This window comes from Passer domesticus, chromosome 4 (genome assembly GCF_036417665.1).
Source record: "Passer domesticus isolate bPasDom1 chromosome 4, bPasDom1.hap1, whole genome shotgun sequence".
In the NCBI taxonomy this organism is placed as follows: domain Eukaryota; kingdom Metazoa; phylum Chordata; class Aves; order Passeriformes; family Passeridae; genus Passer; species Passer domesticus.
The window spans coordinates 14,160,473-14,180,442 of NC_087477.1; the positions used below are offsets into that span (position 1 = coordinate 14,160,473).

At 48.9% G+C, this 19,970-nt stretch overlaps 1 protein-coding gene across 6 annotated transcripts in view; it reads right to left on the reverse strand.

Moving 5' to 3' along the window:
• The window catches only part of SHROOM3 (shroom family member 3), a 109,242-nt gene that overhangs the window by 17,635 nt on the left and 71,637 nt on the right, over positions 1 to 19,970 (reverse strand). For 5 of the 6 annotated variants that reach the window (XM_064416216.1, XM_064416215.1, XM_064416217.1 and 2 more), the window contains 2 exons: positions 8,223 to 8,351; positions 625 to 756 (listed from right to left, as the gene is read on the reverse strand). In XM_064416216.1, the coding sequence (XP_064272286.1) occupies positions 625 to 756; positions 8,223 to 8,351 (261 nt within the window). Of the gene's footprint in view, positions 1 to 624; positions 757 to 8,222; positions 8,352 to 13,062; positions 14,576 to 19,970 lie in introns of those variants that run through there. The other variant, XM_064416221.1, reaches the window with a different exon arrangement.

The window sequence follows — 19,970 nt, forward strand, 5'->3', positions numbered from 1 at the left end:
TAGAAGAAAGTGATGTTTCAATCCCAGAGGCTATAATGGAGAGCTTCAAACCCTTCTGCCTCTCTGGGGAAAATATTTCAAGGGTGGAATTTAAACTTGTCCTTCCTCAAGCTGCCCTGCACGTTCAGATGTGATGGAGCTGACTCCTGCAGAAAGCCACTGCCAAACCAGGAAATCCCTCCCCGAACTCCTCACCCTGGGAGCACTGCTGCTGATGCACTGTTGGCTGCTCTGTTACACTGACAGCCTCTGCTACCTACACCCTTTTCTCCCTTTTTGTTCAATAGGCCAATTTAGATTTTGGATTTCTTTTCCTTTGCTGGGGAAACAACCACACTGTGCTTCTGTCTGGGGGCATACACAAAAAGCTCTACCAGCATCCTGGCAGTGGCCTCTGATCCTTGTAGGAAGGGGGATTTCCTAGCTGGTAATCACCCCACAGAGCACTTATAGGAGGAAAACAAAACCACTTTATCTGGAAACCAAACAGAAAAACTGAAACTTTCCTAACTCTAATCTGAACCCTGGCTGTGTGCAAACCTGTCCAGCTGTATGGAGACGACTGGTACCATGTTCCCACTACCTTTGCCCCCTCCCTTCCCTCGCCAGCTGTGCGGTACTTACCTGGAGTGGTAGGACTGATGCCAAGGGGTGCCAAGCGTACCCTGAGATATTTGCATCATGCTGGGATCGGGCTGGTTCTCCGTGAATTTGCTTGAATGCCAGGAGTGAGGTCGGCCTGGAGTTTCACTCCGCCTAGGTGAAAGCAGAAGAGGTTTGCACATCAGCAACAGGCCAGCTCTCCCCTGGAAGGTGGAAGTGAACTTTACACCAACATTTAAAACTGCTCGTGCTCATTTGTGCTTCACTGCTGTGTTTCTGTCCATTCCAAGCAAGTCCCACAGTAACCATGTGAGAATGTCCCTACATTCCCACAGCACGCTCCCTCTGGGATTTGCACGAGTGGGTCACTGAATGCCATGAGGGGGTGGAAGCCTGCAAAGGGACTTCTGATCTCTCCTCGGGGTTGCTAAAAATGCAGGACGAGACGTGACAACCAAGCGCCAGCAACGTGTGTCCCTGGCATCCCACCCCGGGCAGACAGCTGTCCCCAGGGTGTGTCCCCAGACATGGCACGGCACAGCTGCCCTTTGGTGCCTTCAGCCACCAGAGCCAAGGCCTGTGTCTGTCAGCCCTGAGGGAAAAAAAACCCCACTGACACCTTATTTAAAGCGCAGAGTGGTGCAATGGAAAGTCAAAGCAGAGGATTAGTGATGAGTTCCCCGAAGAGGCCACACAGGCTCTCCTTTGTCCCAGCCTTTGGGCTTGTCCTTAATCCTCCTGCTGCTTTCCATGAGGGAGCTCTCCCCTGCTCTAGCACTCATTTCCACAGTTTCTCATTCTCTCCCTGGGAGAGTGAGGAGCAGCCCTGGACCTGTGTCGTACTGAAATGTGACAGCTTGCAGGACGCTTCTGACTAAATAAATGCAAGAGGAGGATATGACACATCTTTAGTCTTAGTCTCACTGAAAAATCCACAGTACAGCATGTCCTGAACGCATCAGTACATAGATTAAAATGCCCTTGGCACACAGACACTGAGAGCACTGCCTAAGATTGGGAAAAGGAATGGTACAGGAAAGTGCAAAAAGTTAAAAATGTTTTTCAGGGTCATGTCCTTTCCTAGTACCAGGTAACATCAGCACCCACTGATGTCTGACAGCATGGAAAAGCATAGGCAGACAGTGAGAGGCAGAGCCATTCCTCCAGCATTTCTTCCATACAGATTTCAGAAGTGCTGTGTTTTTTCTCATTGTCTGCTAAAAGAAGGAAGAAAAAGGGACATGCTGACATGCTTTTCCCTTTCATGTCTGTTGTGGCAGGATTGCCTTAAGGGAAACTGGACTGGAGGTCTGCAAAGGACAAGCTGAACCCAACACCATTTTACCTTTACATGTGTAGGTGTGTTTAAGACAGAGCTCTTCTGTTAAGCTCCTTGCCCAGAAAACAAGGAACCTGGACACTGCCAGATGGGAAGTTGACAAAACTGTTTATTAAGAATAACCCACATTCTTACCTTTTCTACTGCAGACATGTAAAGACTGCAAATACTTTAGTGGAGTACAAACCATCAGCACCAATTTTTTGCTTGGGAAAGTGAATGATCCTGTGCAAGGCACGTTATCCCCTGATTAGTAGGAACAGTGACGGAGCTGTGTAGCCAATCATCTGAGCCACATGTGTTTTAACTCTTTTGTTTGATACCCTTGTAATAATACAACACGTGCACAGCTGAATTTGAGTCACAAGACACATGGTACCAGCTTAGCAGCTCTGTGTGAAATAACCTCACCCTGTTTCCACACCTACCCTGTCCTGGAAATGTGACAGATCCTGACTGATCCCAGACAAACTGGCTGAGTGATAAAACCTGCAAAGGCAGCAGCTAATGGTGGACTTGAGTGAAGACAAATAAATCATTAGATCTTTAACTGGTGTTACTTTGGTACAGCTAAGTTGCCTGCAACAAAACCAGGAGCAACAGGTGACACTTTGGCACAGGAGGCTGGAGGATCTAAAACTGCAGAATTGTAATAATAACAATAACAAACCAACCTCATCACCTTATCTTTTACATCTTCTGCAATGTACTTGTGAAGGTGTCTGGACAACCTTACTACCGAAAATTTATGCACTTCAAATAACAAACTAAGCGATCCCTGTGTTGTAAATGCCAAGGCTGGAAAAGGAGATTCCTGGTTCCTCATGGACACTTCCAGTGATCAGATAACCCGGGCATCCAGCTCAGGCTGGCATCATGACAAATGTCTGGGAGTGAAGATACCTGGGGAAGTCAGCGGGACGGATGCAAGGCTGGCATCTGCATGGCAGCTGTAACCCAAGCTACAGACCAGGTGCTGCCAGCTCACACTGGACACGGGGAAACTGAAGGGAAAGGGATCGTTTTTCATCTCACCCAGCTGCTGCCATCTGGGTGCTCGCTGTTGCCACGCTGGTCCCAGTGTTTGCAGATGGAAACACACCCAGCCCAGCAGAGGCTCCTCAGTGGCAGCCTGGCACACTCTGGGAGCAGTCTGGGCTGCAGGGACCACATCCACATCTCCGAGGCCTCTCACCAGGAACCACTCTGCAGCTTGCTCTTATTAGCAGGAGCTGAGTGTGCTCATCTCGTAATCTCTGGAGATTATCTTTATATTGCATGCAAAACAGGAATGGAACTTTACAAAGACACTTTGGCACTAACTCGACAGATGAATCAGCATCTGAGGCTTTCTTCACAGTGTAACTGAAAGGTCATCCTCTTCTCAAGGTCACAAACTAAAAACATCCAGGCAAGTGTAGCCAGCCTGATTGCTGTTCTTCACGTACTGTTCCTTGCCAGTTCTGGAGTACATGTACAACCTGAGTGCTCTGCAAGTTCCAAAGTACCTCAAGCCCAGCATCCTTTAGGAGTGCAGTCCTTCAGTGTGAAAAGGCCCATCTTCACCCAGAGCAAACAACCCCGCTTCTTCAAATTGCCATTTGCATTTCTCCCACATCCTTAGAAAGCTAATAAGTGAAAGCCAGAGAGGAATGTTGCAGCTGATTGACCAACCACTCAGGGTCATCAGTGCCCCAATAAACTGATCTTTTCCTATTCCCACACAGCTCCTGGGGAGTTGTTTTCACCATTCTCACATCCATCAGAAGCATCATCCAGGTGGCTGAAAAGAGAGAACTGTGAACAATGCTTCTAGTACCACTGACCTTGTGGTCATTTTCTCTCTGTCCCCACGAGCTCCAAATCGTTCCTCAGCAGACACAAGGAATGCTGAAGATAAAGGCAGCAAAACCTTTCAAGGAAAGCAGAATCCAACTGCAGATGCAGGCAGGACTGGTGGTCACCAGGACACACCTCCATGACCTGAGGGGATGGCTCTGACTAGTGGCTGGTGTCCCTGTGTCCAGGGAAGATGGTATGGGGCAGAGAAGAGAAGAGAACTAAGGCCAGAGGGGTCATTCTGCCATCACTCACAATCACAATCCCTGTGGAGGTTCTTCCCCCAGCAGCCCTGCAGTCAGGTGGCTGTGTGGGAGGCTGCTGGAGCTGGAAGGGATAGGCATGGCTGGAAGGGAATAGCCATGGCCTAGCCCATCACGTGGGGAGGTGGGAAGGGATGGAGGCCCTGCAGCACGGACCCTCCTCCTGCAGGAGAAATGAAAGATTTGGATGCAAGCGCAAAGCTGGTGCCTCCTGGACCTGATCCCAGGCACTGAGTCACAAGACAGAAAGCCAAGAGGGCAGCTGCCCATCCTTACCACGTCATTCTCACAGCAGTCAAGATTTCAAGCTGGTGATAATTCTAACCTAACAAAACCCACGTGGCAGGAGCACTATGAGCCATATCCTGTGCAAGCAGCAGCAGGATCTTTGTACATGGAGAGATCCTGATTCCAGCAATTCACCTGTATCCTCCTTCCAGGGTGAGTGTGCACCTGCAGTGACAGAAAGCAGAACAACCATCTGAATTCTCACTGGGACAGACCTGTCTCCAAGATGGACACTGCTAAAGGAGCAGGAGCACGACAATAAGATGTTTTCCAGACACCCAAACGTGTGGCTGCAGCTTCTCTGCCCATCTATTAGGCAGGAGATGAAGGAAAAAGTAAAGCACTCAGAAGCCTATTAGGATTTCCACAGAGCGAGGCCACAATCTACTCAAAGCAACGTCGCTCTTAATTAAGGTTCAGTCATGGTTCTAAAAATAAGCAGAACAGACGAGGCCAATTAGAAAGGAGTCAGACCAGAATGGCATCAGCTTGGTGTGTCTTTCACTAAATCTCTCTTTTTAGGCTCACTGAGCCCTTCTGGTAAATTCTAGGGCAGGGGGGATGTGGAGTGAACTCCGTCCCTTCACAATTTTGACTAAAACCAGGGAAGACTCATTAGAAAGACCTGAAGTCTATGAAATGTTATTTCACACCATGCATCTTGGCCAATAGTGTCTCCTCATCTATAGGGGAAAGGGAGAACCATGCCCACAGCCCCCACCCCTTAATGCTCAAGTTGAAAACTTTCCCTAGGTAAAAAACACATGAAAAACCCTTCACTTAAGAACACCTGGGTGAAATGTGTCAATATTCTCAATATTCTCATACCAGGGCACAACCTGCTTTTCCACAAAATGTTCCTTTTGCAGCTCCTGTGCCTGTGTGGTGTTTCCAGCTGACACGTCAGACACCATTTGTTTTTCCCGTTTGATAAGCATCACTGAGGATGTCTGGGCTGCATCAGACCATGGCCTGAGTACCATGTGGGAACTGGGAGACAGGTACCAATCTCCCTGAAGTCTCTTTGGGATGTGGAAGAAGGGAATCAGAAGTTTCTGCTCAGAATTCCTACCATTACCATCACAGACTCTTCGGAAAAAAAAAACTCCCCACCACACCACTGGGAAGAAAATCCCTGTGTGTAAGCAGAGATGACAACCATGTATATGGATCTAGAGACAGATTTTTTCTACTGGCTTTTCCTGACTGAAGTGCCCTCAGCCACAGGCTGCAGATGGAAGTGCTGGGATCGCTCAGAGGTGATGGCAGCTGTGAGCAACGGGTGCTCCTTCGTTGAACTTAGGAACAGTCAAACACTGTAATTAATGATTATTGGTCTTGCAAGTCACACCTCTGTGTTATCACATATCTCTGGGAACCCCCACGCTGTCTTATCCAAGAAAGAGGCGTTTATCCAGTGTCCAGCAAAGGAAACAAAGAGTGAGGGGCTGGCAGCCGGGCCGCGCGCTGGGGCTCCATCTTCCCTTCACCCCAGCACAGGTTCACAGGCAATATTTAGATTGAGGACTTTTGCCTACAAAAGGAAAGGGTCCCACTGGCATTTCCTGACACTAACCAGACACAGGCTTCAACAGGAACAGAGGTGATGTATACAAACCTCCCTCTTCCTGATTACTGTGTTCAAGGACATTGTCCTACCAGGATCTTCTGACAGCTTTCTGTTTTGAAGACAGCATTATCAAGCAACAGACTAACTGATTTAAATTTCAAAACTAGAAGTATTTCAGATCTCTATTTCAAGAAGTGCTTGCCGCCAAGATAGTCCATTTCTGCTGCTCCCACAGGACTGCAGCTTGGACATGGAGAATCCAGGAGAGCCTTCAGCCTGGTACCTAGACCATGCATACAATGAGGAGCAGGGGAGCACTGGGTTAAAGACCCTCTGCAACTTTCTTCTTTCTGCAATTTTTTCCTTTGCTGGAAAAAGAGGAGGAAAGAACCGACATGGAAAAGAAGCAGCTGACTGACTTACAGTCTTTGAGGAGGACCCTATTATTCCCTGTCTTCTGCAGGGATTCACATCATCTCTCCCAGAGCAAGGGTGGAAAATCCTAGCAGCCAGAGCCTGCACTGGCTTCCCTGCCCGCAGCTCTTCAGAGCTGCACTGATTTATCCAGACTGATGAACCGGCCCCACGGGCTCAATTCAATTAATTTTTTCTCATTCTTCTCCAGTCAGTAAATTAGTTAAAAAGACAGAAACCCAAGCATAGCTTAGATTCTTTCACCACCGGATATCCAACACACAGCAACTTGCAACAGGAGAGACTCAGAAACAATGGAAGGAATGTGTTTTCCTCTCCTCATTCAGTGCTTAGGAGGAACTGGGTGGCTGGCAGCAGGAACACTGCCCCGTGAGCCCGATTATCCAAACGGAACGTGGACAATCAGGAACGGCAGGTAACCAAGGGGATCTGCAGGGCAAGGCTCCAGGCAGCAGCTGGGCTCTCCTCTGAGCTACAGGGCTACAAATCACAGGCAACCCTTGTAGGCTCCACATCCAAGTGCTCTTGGAAGAGCCATAAACGGGACAGAAGCAGCAGGGCCTTCAGGAGGATGTGTGGAGGTACTTGCACACAGCTGTGGGGTAATAGGGTGAGTTAAATGTGCCAGGGAACTGCACTTGCTGCCTGGGCCAAAGCAAAGGCTGCTGAGTTTGAAACACTCTCCCACAGGCACAATTTTATACATTAGAGCAGCTTCCTGTCTGTAACTAAAGCTCCAGCCCAGGTCAAACTGAGATGTGCAGGCACAGCTTCCAATGCCGCCGGAAAAGTTAAGCTAAACATTGGCTCTGCACCCAAAGGCAAATTTATCCAAGTGAAATGCTAAACTGTGGACCTTCTGTGAAGATCTGCTACTAAACTGTTGGGCAAGAAGGATTTACAGAGGGTATATAGTGAATCACTCATTGTTATAGGGAGGTGGTGGATGTAGGGGAGCTCCTCTCCCAGATTCCCTGTGGGTCTCATACCTGGGGAAATGCAGAGTCCCAACCCCTCAGTCAGAGATCAACTTCTCCTGAACAAAATCAGCTTTAGGAGATATTTCAGCCTCTAAGATCTGCTCTGTCCAAGGCTGGGCAGGGTCAGCATCCATGACTGCCTACAGTGGCCAGAAGCTGGAGCATCTCCACTAAGGTCAGGGAGGTTGCTCCAGAGGTGCATCCTTGCTGAAAAGACCAGAATGTGGAATTCCCTCCTCAGCTGCTCACTCACAGGCACTGGGCCACATTTCCAGCAGCTCCAGGAAATCAGCATAGCTTCCTGATTTCTAATAAGTCAAAGTCTGACCCAAATACAATGTTGCAAATAAAAGCCACTGCTTCCACTTCACGGTACAAATCTCAGAAGAGAGAGACACAAAAATCTATGAGGTCACCCAGATTACAGCTGACTGATGTAAGAGGCTCTTCTGATGCCAGCAAAAGCTCTGCCTGAGCAGATGCTGCAGGACTCAGTCCTAAACTGCATAGCCAATGGAGGGGAGTCAGGCTCAGCCATAATACCAGCCAACCCAGAGCAGCTCAGGAAAGTGATTTGTGAAGACAGTTAATCGTTCTAAAATGTAGACAGGTACTCAGAAGTCATGAACTCCCACTAAAGCGCCCAGACTCTGAAGAAGCCAGGTGATTTTGGAATGCCAGGCACCTGAAGCTGGGAAGTCAGAGAAGACTTACACCACTTCTGTGGGGATATTTGGGTTCAGCATTTCTGGTGACCTTTACCAGCGCTGACAAAAGCCTCTCAGGAGACATTTCAGCACCCCTTCCCCGTGAGTGCCCCTCAGGCACACTGTCAGCCAAAGCAGGAACTGTTTTCCACCCTGGCTTTGCAGAGGTTTCAGGGACACACACAAACACATTCTCACCTGGTCTTCAGCCGTAGCTTGACTCCTGCTGCCCACGTGGCTCTGCTGGGCTGGAAGTCAGTGGTCACGCAGTCCTGGCCGAGCGGGCTGGGAGACAGCTCTGTGCATCCCTGTGCTGCATGGGTGTCCCTGCCAAGGAGAGCAAGGACAGGTAAAACACCAGCACGCAAAAAACCTCAGGCCTTTTAGCCAACAGGATTTTAGGAAAGAGGGCAATGCACACACCCAGAGGGCAAGGCAGGGGCGTCGGGTCATGTGTATCCTTGTTTTTCTCTACTCTAGGTAGTGCTTGGCTCTGTGAGTGTCCCTCACGAGTGTTTTGCAGGAGCTGCCCAATCCCATGGCACACAGGAGTGAGATTAGCTCAGTGTCCACGGCACAGAACTCATTATCCTGCAGCTGCATTTGGGGACACTAAATCCCCAAGCATGGAGTTCACGGGTTACATTGTGAGATACGCTTTTTCCACATGTATGAGAGCTCAAGGAATGCTCTGAACACACAAGAGGAAAGCCAAGAGGAAGGTCCACACAGTGAGAGGGAGAAAGAGAAGCCTGTCCTACCCCTACTGATATTTCCACCAAGTCAGCAAACACGTATTCACCCCGCTCCAAGTCACAAAAACGCTATGTAACCATCGCTTCAGCTCCTTCCTTCCTGCTGGACTGCTCTGCTATTCCCACTCGCTCCCATTTTTAGCCCCGAAGCGCAGAAGGGATTTGAAATTTCGGCTCGCTCAAGGAACCCCCACGCTGAATAAAAGCGGGGCTGAAAGACCCCCTGTGCCTCTCCCTGCCCGCGGCAGGCCTGGCCCGGGATAAGCTGCAATTGCTGAGCCCACATGCCGGCATCTGGGGCTTTGGATGGCTGAGATGGCTCGGATGCCATTCCGGTGAGAGACCGGCCGTCTTTGTGTCCGGCTGGGTCCTCCCCCGCGCTCCCTGCCCGCGCCCCCACGTGCCAGGCAGGAATGTTAAGCCTCCCATTGCGGATGGGATACAGCAGGGAAGCGCAGCGGCACTTTCACCTCGATTAGAAAAAGCGACTGCTCCGGAAGGGCCTTTTTTTGCTCACCCTGCTCATCTTCATCATATTTTTACCCCAAATCCTGCCTTGGCTGCCTTTTCTTTCAATGTCCCAAATCCCATCTTGCTTTGTCTCTGCCACTCCTCTCCTCCAAGGTGATGTCAAGTCTCTGACTGAACTTGAAAGTTTCCCTTCCCTGCTCCCATTCCAGCCTCACTGTACACCAGGAGCACAATCTCCTTTCCTGCAGCCCTGGAAGTTCCAATATCCTTAAACGCTCTAGTACTCTTTGCTCACCAAGCTTACCATGAAAAATTACCAATTTCCAGAGGAGATTTCACTGCAAGACACGGAAAGGACAGAAGGCCTGAGACAGATGAGGATCTAAAAGATTGCATGTAAATTATTTATCCACACAAACAAGTCTACAATTCTGTGAGCAAAATACGTTCACAGCTTCAGTGTTTGGAGGACAGGGCCCTGTGCTTCCCTGCTCGTTTCCTGGAGAGCAGAGTTTGGCCGTGCCAGGCCACACCACACCACAGAGGTACCACACACAGCTGCTCACGCCTGCCATCTGGCCAGCTGTCTCTGAGGGAGCCAGTGACAATATGTAGGACTGGGAAACTGCCCCTGGGCCAAGAAAAGAGTCATCAAGAGCCTGAGGAACTGATATAAAGGAGTAGTAAGTGCCTACAGCTCCATGGGCACGGCAGCCTAGTCATCTTTCAGCACTTGGACTATTTTTTTTTTTTTTTTTTTTTTTAAAGATAAAGCAGCTTTTGAAGTATGCTAAGAAAGCAAGAGACACCACAGACCCTGAACTCTGCTGTGAGCAGAGCTGAGGAAGTCCCTTCCACATGGACCTGCACAGCCCGACCCTCCAGGGGCAGCCCCAAGCAGAGGGAGGGAGGATAAGCAGCTTGGGTGTTCCCCCTCCCAGGAGCAACCCGTACTTCCAGCATGCGTAACTTTGGGCTTTACCTCACAAAGACACCTTAATTAGTGATTCCATGGGCTCTGGAGGTGCTGTTGGGGGCAACAAGGAAATGCAAGAGAGTTTTTCCCCAGCCTCTTAAAAAACTGTAATTGCAGAGCTCTGTGGTGCACGGCAGGCTCAGTAAGACACTGAAAACTAATCAGCCGCTCTAGAAATAACAACATTAATCACTCGCAGTGGGGGCACAAGAGATGAGCATCCTTCCAGCTGGGAAGCACACCCAGCTCAGGGCCAGAGCACAGCCAGAGGCACGGTCCCCATACAGGGGTCCCTGTGAGAGCAGGGCAGGGGCAAGAGCTGAGGCCAGCCAGGGCTGCAGGGCTGTTTTGTCCCCCCCAAAAAGGACCCCAAGCCCAGTACCCATCCTGTCCTTTCTGCCTCCTGCCTTACCTGGCTGCTTATCCCAGAGCATTTTCTGTGGCATTCCTAGGTGAGGCAGCTCAGTCTAACAACCAGGAGGGTGTTAATCCCTGTGAAGACACTTCTCCACCATAACATGGAGACAGCCACTCTTGTGAAAAGCTGTTGAGGGCCTACCTTTCCTCTTGGCTGTCCTCACACCTTCTCCTTAGAGTGGCCCTTCTCTGAAAGCTCCAGCTGCCCCAGGACAGCTCTCCAGCTCCCTGTGGCAGCACCCAGCCCGATGGGATGCTCTTAAAGCCTGGGGCTGCATTTTATTTTGGGATGCTGCAAAGGGCCTCACAATTCCATAGCTAAAAATTATGCCTGGCAAGGAGGGGCCTGCAGTTGTTCCTTTTGTTATCGTGTTGTTTCTAAAGCTCTCAAGTGGGAGACAGGAAACCCAGCACACACAGTCTATTTAAAACTCCTTTACCTCCCACCTGAGGCTGGCAGCTGCCTCTGAAATCTTTCCTTTTCTGCAAAGTTTGTGTTTAATTATGAATTGTTATTTATACTTGCTGCTTCCATGGTGCCTTTGGTATTTAATACCACACATGTCCATGAGAACACTGTGCTCAGCTTTTCCCTCATCTAAAAATATGGCCTGCTTGGATTTTTCCTTGCTGCTTGCTTGACAGTGAAAGAATACAGTGCTAGAAATTAAGGGCTTTTTTCAAGGAAACCTGCCTCCAGAAGTTTCCAGTGCCCTCCAGAAGAAAGGCAGAACCTCCTGACCCCACATCCATCTCTTCCCACACAGCCAGCACAGCCTTTCCACAGCAGGCATCTGTGAAACTCTCCCTCCTTTTCACCACCTTCCTCAGAGCTCTGCAAGAACACATGGGTGGCCTTATTTTATATTAATCAACTCCCCACAAGACTGGTTTGCTAGTTGCTGCCATTGGATGCCTCCTGAGCTGCCACAGTCCTTGCAGAACTCAGTTGCTGTTTTAGGGAGATGCTTTGCCTCTGAGCAGGGCTGACTCTGAGCTCCTCTGGTCCCTTATCTGCCTCCCGTGCTGACCTCCTGCTACCTGCATGCTTGGAACGTTTCGCAGCACTTATCTTAACCTTTGGGGCTCCTGGCTCTTCCTCCTCACTTTCTTCAGTCTTCCTTATCCTTATTTACAACCTTCACATTCCAACACAGATCGGTTTTCTAAACCAGCCTGGACAGAAAGTGTGGGTGGGTGCCTCTGCCCAGCAGCTCTCCCAGCAATTATCTGGGTCTGCAGAGATCATATTCTTAATTAATTAAACTCCATGTTTCATAACAACAGCTCCCTGAGTAATGGCAGCAGCATAAATCACTGCTCTTACTGAGGAAATGATGCAGTGCAAGCTCAGCTGCCTGGCTGTAATTTCCAGAGAGGAGACAGACTTTGCACAGGGAGGCGGCACAAACCCAACTTCGGAAGTTTTGTCTGTTCATAGCATTTCTCTTCCAGGACAAGAGTGTTACAGTTCTTCTGGCTGCACTACCATCCTGTACTCTTGGCTTGGCTGCCTGTAGTTCCAGGGAAGAGTCTAGGATATGCCTGAGATGAGCCATAAACAGCACCTGGAGTATGTATAGAAATTATTTAATTTTTTAAAAATTGTTCAGAATAGGTATTTCTTAATGGTCCAGCCTCTTGGAGCCATGATTGCTGAGTTTAAACCAACACCTGATTTGCTGCCACAGTAATAGATGATCTGAGTGCCAGAGGATCCAATCCCCATATGTTAACAGGTTTAGTAATTTTTAGTATTTTGTTACCTCTAAATCCAATATTGTTCTAGAAGAGAGGACAGAGATTAAATTCTCATTTTTAAATACTTTGGGATGAGCAGGAGTATTTGTAACCAGTGACAGAATCAAAAAGAAAATAGTTGCTTACACAATGATGCTTCTAAAACTGAGATTAGGAACTGAGAAGGAACTCTTCTTCCTACTTTTACAGCTATTTGTAGGCATTCCAGATATTCTTCCCTTTGTCCTAAGTCAGAACCTGAGAGGAAACCCTTCTCCATTACAGAAACAGCCAACAGCACATCACAGGCACAAAAACAGAGAGAAGCAGCAACAAAGCTGAACCGGGCTCTGACAGGCAGCAAGGAGCCTGGGGGGTTAATGCTGCTGGTTTATCCTCACAGCACCCCACGTTACACAATGTCACAGGGCAGCCTGAGATCCCCAGCTCAGCCCAGTGACATAAGGAGAGCTGGGCAGCTTCACCTCTGGCTATCCTCATCCACAGGCAAGCTCTCAGCAGCTGCCGAGCCGGAATTACATCTCCTTGGGAATGCAAACGGCACCTCCACGGCAGTCCCCATCTATGTCCTGGCAAAGAGCAAGCCCTGCTGTCTCCTCTGTGCTGCCAGGAGAGGGATGCAGAGCAGAGAGACACCACACCCATCCCAGGCACCCACCTTGGCTGTGGCTGTCCTGCTTGGCGGATCCTCCTGCTCCGCCTGAAGTGAAAAGACTGGATTGCTGACGTATTTCTTATTTTATTACCTCCTGTGGCTGGCCCAGAAATAGCCTATAATCCACAGCTCTGTCACACTCCCAGAATCTCCTTGAGCTGCACTGGAAGTGCCTGTGTGTCAGAGCACTATCAGGTGCTCTCCTGGTAGCAGCAAAGCCTGCACATGTTTGTTATTCTGCTCACAGGACTCCCGAGCCACACCAAGACCAGAAGAAAAGATGTGGACAAAACTTATCATGAAAAATATTTATAAATTACACTGAAACCTCTCACACTAATAACCTGTAAAACCTTTGCCAGAAAGTCTCAGTCCTTGGGTAAAACCTCTACCTCGTGACTTACAAGATTCACCTGAGATGGGAAACAACCAGGTTTAACTCCACAGTCTTAATTAGGCACAGGAGGAATTCAAGGCTGGTTCATTAATCCAAAACATAACAGGCTCCACCTGTGTAACTCCTGGAAGCACATTTTCATCATAAGCAGAGCAAGACAGAGTTTGAAATCTCAGTAAGGCTCACTGAGCACATGAATCTTGGGAATAAATTAGGCATTCTTCCCTGAGATCTGCAGCAAGGTCCAAGTTCTCAAGTAGAAACAATAATATCCATGTCTAGGATTCAGATGGGTCAGTAAAGCTCAGGGGAAAAAAAACAACCACAAACCCCATACCCATTTCACAGTGTTGCTGCTCCTAAGAAACAGGACTACTTAATGCACATTTTCTGTATGCATCACAAACACATCCACCCTGATACCTGGTAATACAGGATTACTAGAGCTGATCTTTGTGCCATAAGCCAATCCCCAAAAGGGAAAAGAAGAATTTTCCCAGGAACAGTGCAGAGAGGCTTGTGTTTTTCTACCTGCAGAGGCCGTTGCTTGAAGGCAAATTAAAGAAATCACAGGATGGTGAATTTTAGATGAATACATCCCACAATAAGGCACCCATCAGTTTCAGTCTTATGGCTCCTACGTGGAGATTCTGAGCACGCAGAATTTCAGGGCAAAGCAACAGAGGCTGAGAAGTCACCTGGAATTAATCCAGACTCACAGCTTTCCTTCTCAGGGGGCTCTTCACTCAGGCAACTCCAACTTAAACAACCTCAATGAGTGTTGACCTTCAGGTCCACCGAGAAAAAAGTCTGGAGAAAGGAGACCCCCTTTTCCCTGTGCAACACTGTCTAGTCTTACTTGTCCAGCATTTTTCTGGCTTCCTCTTTTCTCTGGGACTGGATGGGTTTTAGTTGACCTGACCTCAATCCCACAATGTGGCCGTGCTGTGTTTGCACAGCCCCACACAAACCAGCTGCTCCGGCGCTGTACCTGTTTGCAAGCAGAGAGCTGAAAGGAGCCCTGGCATTCATTTGGGTTCCTCACTTCACTGGCCAAGGGATCTTTGAGAAAATGAACTCCTCCTTTGTCTGGGAGAGAGCCCTAATCCCCGTTTTGCCCTGGAGGATTACTGGGTACTTAGAAAGGCACTCACATGCACATTTTTGGTTTGTGCCAGCTGCATTTAGGCCCACAATATGCAGCGTTCCCTTTGGTCTTTAGCTTTGACAGTAAGCATTCCACTGCGCCCAGACCTCGACCCAGAGATTGCCACGCTTTTAGAGGCACCCTAAATCCACGCTTTCTCAACTGGGGGCCTTCCCTGCTTTGCATGAGCAGCAGGCCCTGGAGGAGCTGGGCACGGAGCCCCGAAGCCCACAGTCCTTTCTTGTGCTGCCCAGCCGCCTTGGAGCGCACAGCTCCCTGCACAGCCCTGCCAAAACGACCTGGATCCTGGCTGGAAGGAAGAACCTGTAGGCTCAGGATTTAGCGTTTATCCCTAGTGAATTCCTGGCGTTTTGTATTAGTGGTGTACAGTTAGAGTCTGTCACAACTTGCTCTTTGTGCCCCAGTACCACCCACACAGCCTGTTCCCAAAAGTGTGCTCTGTGCAGCTCTGGCCCACATCTTCCTAGGACTGGGGCTTCATTCCCTGAAGTTCTAATCTGGGATCAAGTTCAATGGAAGCAAAAGACTCCAAAGCAGTACTGACTTGAGCAGCACTTTGCCTGCTCAGGGGAGATCTCACCTTCTCGGGAGGAGACAATTGAGAGGTGAGAACTGCTCTGGCCTGTCAAAAAAGCAGTGTGTGATCCATCCTGCACCCCACCTCTACCTGCACCTCGTGCTCAGAGAGCTTTAATCCTCTCAAAAACACATCTACCTACTAACTGTGTCAAGACAGGAGTAAAACCACAGAGAAATGACAGTTTCATTCTTTTCTACCCCACAACTAACAGGACTATCCTATAAACCTGCTCTTGACCATTACCAAGCATCTCTTGAGGTTTTTCAGAGATGCCTTTGGGGACACTGCAGAAGCAGTTTGGGGAATCAGAACACCCCTCTCCTCATGGGCTGTTCAGGACTAGGAGGCTGTGAGGAACAATCCTTCAGAGTTGGCCATAAAACAATGGGATCTGCTCTCTCTGTGCATCAGATCTGTCGGGCAGAGGTCCTGAGAAGAAGATGATGCACAGCAGTGCTCAGGCAAGCTGGAGAGTCTCTAAAACACCTGTCCCTGTAAGGGCCACAGCCACCACACACAGGTAAGTCAGCATCCTGACAGCTTCTGGGGTATCCCCACACTGAATCGTGTGGATCTAAAGTCCTTCCGATAAATGATAACACTTAACATCTCTAACATTACACACACCAAGCACAAGCTGGCTCTAAAGGACAAGTGTAAGTGAAACAAAAAATGTAACTGCAGCTCCTACAAAGAAAAGCAGCCACAAGGAGGAAGGAAAAGCCATACACGTATAATGTAATATAAGCATTAGTTTCCATTTTAGGATTTGGGAATTAAAATGTTTCCATAGGAAAAGCCCACAAGCCCGCCATGCTGACAGAATAGTTATGTTCACAGCAAGACATGCAATCAGCAGAAGGTATTTTCCCACAACTACTCTTTTTACACTCACCCTTCAGAACAGTGATGTTTTCCAGCTATAAAAGGGCCATCCTAGGGTGGTCTGAATGTCAGGAAAGACATGTCCCACCTGGAACCTGGCCATAGGGTGCAGACCTGAAAGGCAAGCCCAGCCTTCTCTGGGACACTCTTCTGCCAGCAGCTTGGACCTGGGACCAGGCTGCATCTGCTGGTGCAGCTCCTAATATGTTCCATACAAACCAAATGAGGTCAGTTCAGCCCAACAATTTAAATGGTTTAAAGCTAATGATTAAGGGAGTGCTTACAGGAACTGTTCCAGTGGCAGATGGATGAAGTCTCTGGCAATATGAGCAAGTGGGGCATTAATCTCTTCTGCCAGCACAGCTGGATCTCTCTTCCTCGCCTGCACTGGTGACACTTTGTGCTTTAAGGAATACACCCTGAAATTTTAGCCAGCAGCTCTCCTAGAGAAATACAGATGTTGCCAAAGTGCTGCAGCAGTGGCTCAGCTGCTTTTTGAACACTGTTCTCAGTGACTTGTACTAATGGGAGTGACAATCTGAGCATCTCCTCAGAGGGGGCAGAAGAAATCCTCGTACTCACATTTGCCACAGGCACAGTGAACATTCAGCACCAAGGACTCAGGTCTGCAGCAGCTGAGCTGTCTCTCAGCCCTCTCTAACCTGATTATCTGCAGTGCTTCCTGGTATTCCAGATTTTAATTGCAGTTACTGGATGGGTGGAGTGTACAGGTCTAAATCACCTTTCAAAGTGTAGCAATACCTAATCCCCAGAATATGAGCTACCCCTTTTGAGCTGCTTCTCCATCCCACACGCCAACCTCTTCCTGGACAAATTCCTGAGCACCTTACTCAACAAAGCATTCCATTTACTTCCTGGGGATTTCAGCAGGAGATTTGCCCAAGTAAGAGGTGATGATAGATTGAGTAAGGAGATGAGGACTTGGCCAGCTCAGTGAGAGAGACCAAGGCAAGTGACAGAAGTGCTGGCTGCTAAGCTAATAAATATCAGTTTGTCACTCCAAATATTTTTATCATCTGCCAGTCTGGCAGAGATGAGCTTGGAAAAGGATGAGGGCTGCAACCATGACAAGGAACATGAGATGAGGGAGGGGAATCCTTGTCCCCTCTCACTTGGCCCTAAGCCTCTGTGTATCCCCATTGTTCTCACATAAACCCCAAAAGGGGAAACTGGCCTTCCTGACTCCACTCCCCCCAGCAGGGAGCTATTTTAGCAGCATTAGGAGTAATCTCCCATCCTTCTGCTGAGGAGATACCATAAGCATCTTTCCTGTACACAGCCCTGAGTGTGGGACCTCTTCCCTGTGCCCTGACAGCAGGAAAACTCTTCCCCATCACCCTTGTCTACTGCGTTTTAGTCTGGTGATCCCGAGTCTAGACCCAAATCATTCCTTGGGCTCAAAGAAAGATCTGAGGCTGGGTCTTGGGATGTTCTCTGCAACAGCTGCAGGGCTGGATTAGCACCTGCAGAGGCTGTGGGAATCTCACCTGGATGAGATGGCTTCCCCAGTGATGCTGCCCTCCAGTAACACTGAGGTGAACCACTCCCAGCAAGAGTCAAGAGAAATTCCACTACAGCTTAGCGTATGGCTTTGACTTCCAGAGAAAAGTCTCAGATCCTCCTGGGTTTCCAGGAACATGAAGGTGCTGCTCTGTAGATGCAAAACCTTTCACAGCTCTTGGGAAACGCAAGAAAACCCCACTTAGCCTAAATGCCTATCAGCTTTTAGTGGGACTTTGCTCACTTCAGACACGTCTCAAAATCTACCCAAACCACTGTGAAACAGCATGGGCCGCATTTCCTTGGAGTGGACGACCCCAAGCACATTAAGGAAGCAGGAGAGGACCACCCACATCCCTGCCAAGTGGCAGTCTGATCTGAGACCTTCACAGCAGTTACAGGCTAACAAAACGTCAAAAATTCTTCTTCCCCAGCGGCAACAGCAGCACCCTCTCAAAGGAAGTCACACCTTCGCTAGGGACATGCAGTGATTTGGAGTCCCAGCCTGGAAATCTCTGCATGGCAACAGGAAAAGGGGAGCAATACATAACCCCACTCCCAGCCTCTGCTGGTATGCAGCACACACGGTGACACCATCATTACCAACACCCCTCCCAAAATGGAGCCTTGGCAGAGCTAGCCCCAAACACAAATCGAGTCACAAGTACCAAACTCGTTCGGAGAGAAAGCAGCAAACCCAAATCCTATTAAGCAGCCATCAGTGTCAATATTTATTCTTCACAAACCAGGGACAAGTGGCCTAATAAACAGTGTCAGGCTGAGCCTGGTGAGATGGAAGAGGAAGGGAATAGACAGACTTGGGAAAGGACAGGACATTAATCAGCATCACCCCTGCAAACCTTTGACAGAAACAAGGTAGTAAAGCCAGTAGTCATTTAGAAACTAAGCTCCTTTTTGCTGCAACAGTGATAGCCCCCAGCTCCTGGCCTGGAGGTTTGGCATCCTTCACAACAGAGCCACTGGGCCCCATAAAACCTTTCCCTTTCAATCCACCTCTCAACACACACCTCTCTCTGGCCTGGCTTAACCACTCCCTGCCCAACACAGAGCAGATCCATCCCAAGGTCTGGTCTGCAGGGAATTAAGCACTCTAGCCAGCACTGAGTGAGTGGGCTCCCAGGCAAACAATGTCTGCACAGGAAGACAAACAAACCAAACCATGATTTCACAAGGGAAACTCCTCGGCTGCAAGAGTCACTTCAAATATCCCAGCTTCTCCTTCTCCTTGCAGATCATTCCTGCCCCTGGGGACAGGAATGTATATGCCACTTACTTCTGCCTAGGCTGGATGGGAAAACACAGTATTGACAAACCCACTCCAGGCTTGATATTTCCATCAGCGCTGTAGCTGAGTTTTCAGAGCTATGCCTTACTATAGCACATATTTGCTCCCATCTACCCAGGGAAATTTAAGCTGCCATAGCATGACAAGGATGCAGCCATCGTGCAGGGGGGCCTTGTCCCCACTATAACTGTACTGGCCACCAGTTATCATCACGTACTTTGCTTAAATTAGGCTGAAATGGAGCCTGTCTGCAGCCCGGAGCCCGCCTGTAACTGCAGAGGAATCTGTGCCCTCTGCAGCACATGAGACGGGATCAGGTCGCTGCCGGAGAGCACTTGGCCTGCCTATTTTTATTGTTCCCCTGAATACTTTTCTTCAACACTGTTCTGAGTTGCTGAAAGAATAGCAAAGATGAGATTTTTTAAAAAAATAACAGATGGGCTGATAATCCACAGAACCATGTCCTTTTAACTTTTGGATGTTTCTCAAATCTCTGCCCTTGTTGCCAGGCTGCTGAAGGCATTTCGAGGGAACAACACGATGAAATCTAATCAGGGTGAAGTGGGCTGGTTTCATTTCCATCAAATTCCTCTTTCAAAGGCATAAATTTACCCTTCTGATCCCAACCTCTAGAACTGAGCCAACGCAGCAGTTACAGCTACATGAAAAACCCACCCAATCCCCTTCCCTCCGAACAACTGCTGACTGACATTCCTCACGCTTCTTTAAACCCAAGGACATTGCCACTAATTCCAGCCCTGGTGCAACTCAAATGTAAAGGATTAGGGAAGTGGCTCTCATCTGAACAGAGGCAAGCATGCAGCAATGCAGCACATCAAGGGTAGCCAAGCTTTCCAGTCCAGTTAAACTTGGGAATGACTTCCTAAACCATGGTTTCTACTGACTGGAGCACCTGAGTGGGGTGCACCTTGAGATACTGAGTGTGGCTACAGCCTCATCCTGCTGACCACGAGCCATGCTCTACTCCCACACCCACTGAAGTCCAGCAGCTTGCCAGCGCCAGCTGCAGTCACTCTGGGCCTGAACAAATGTT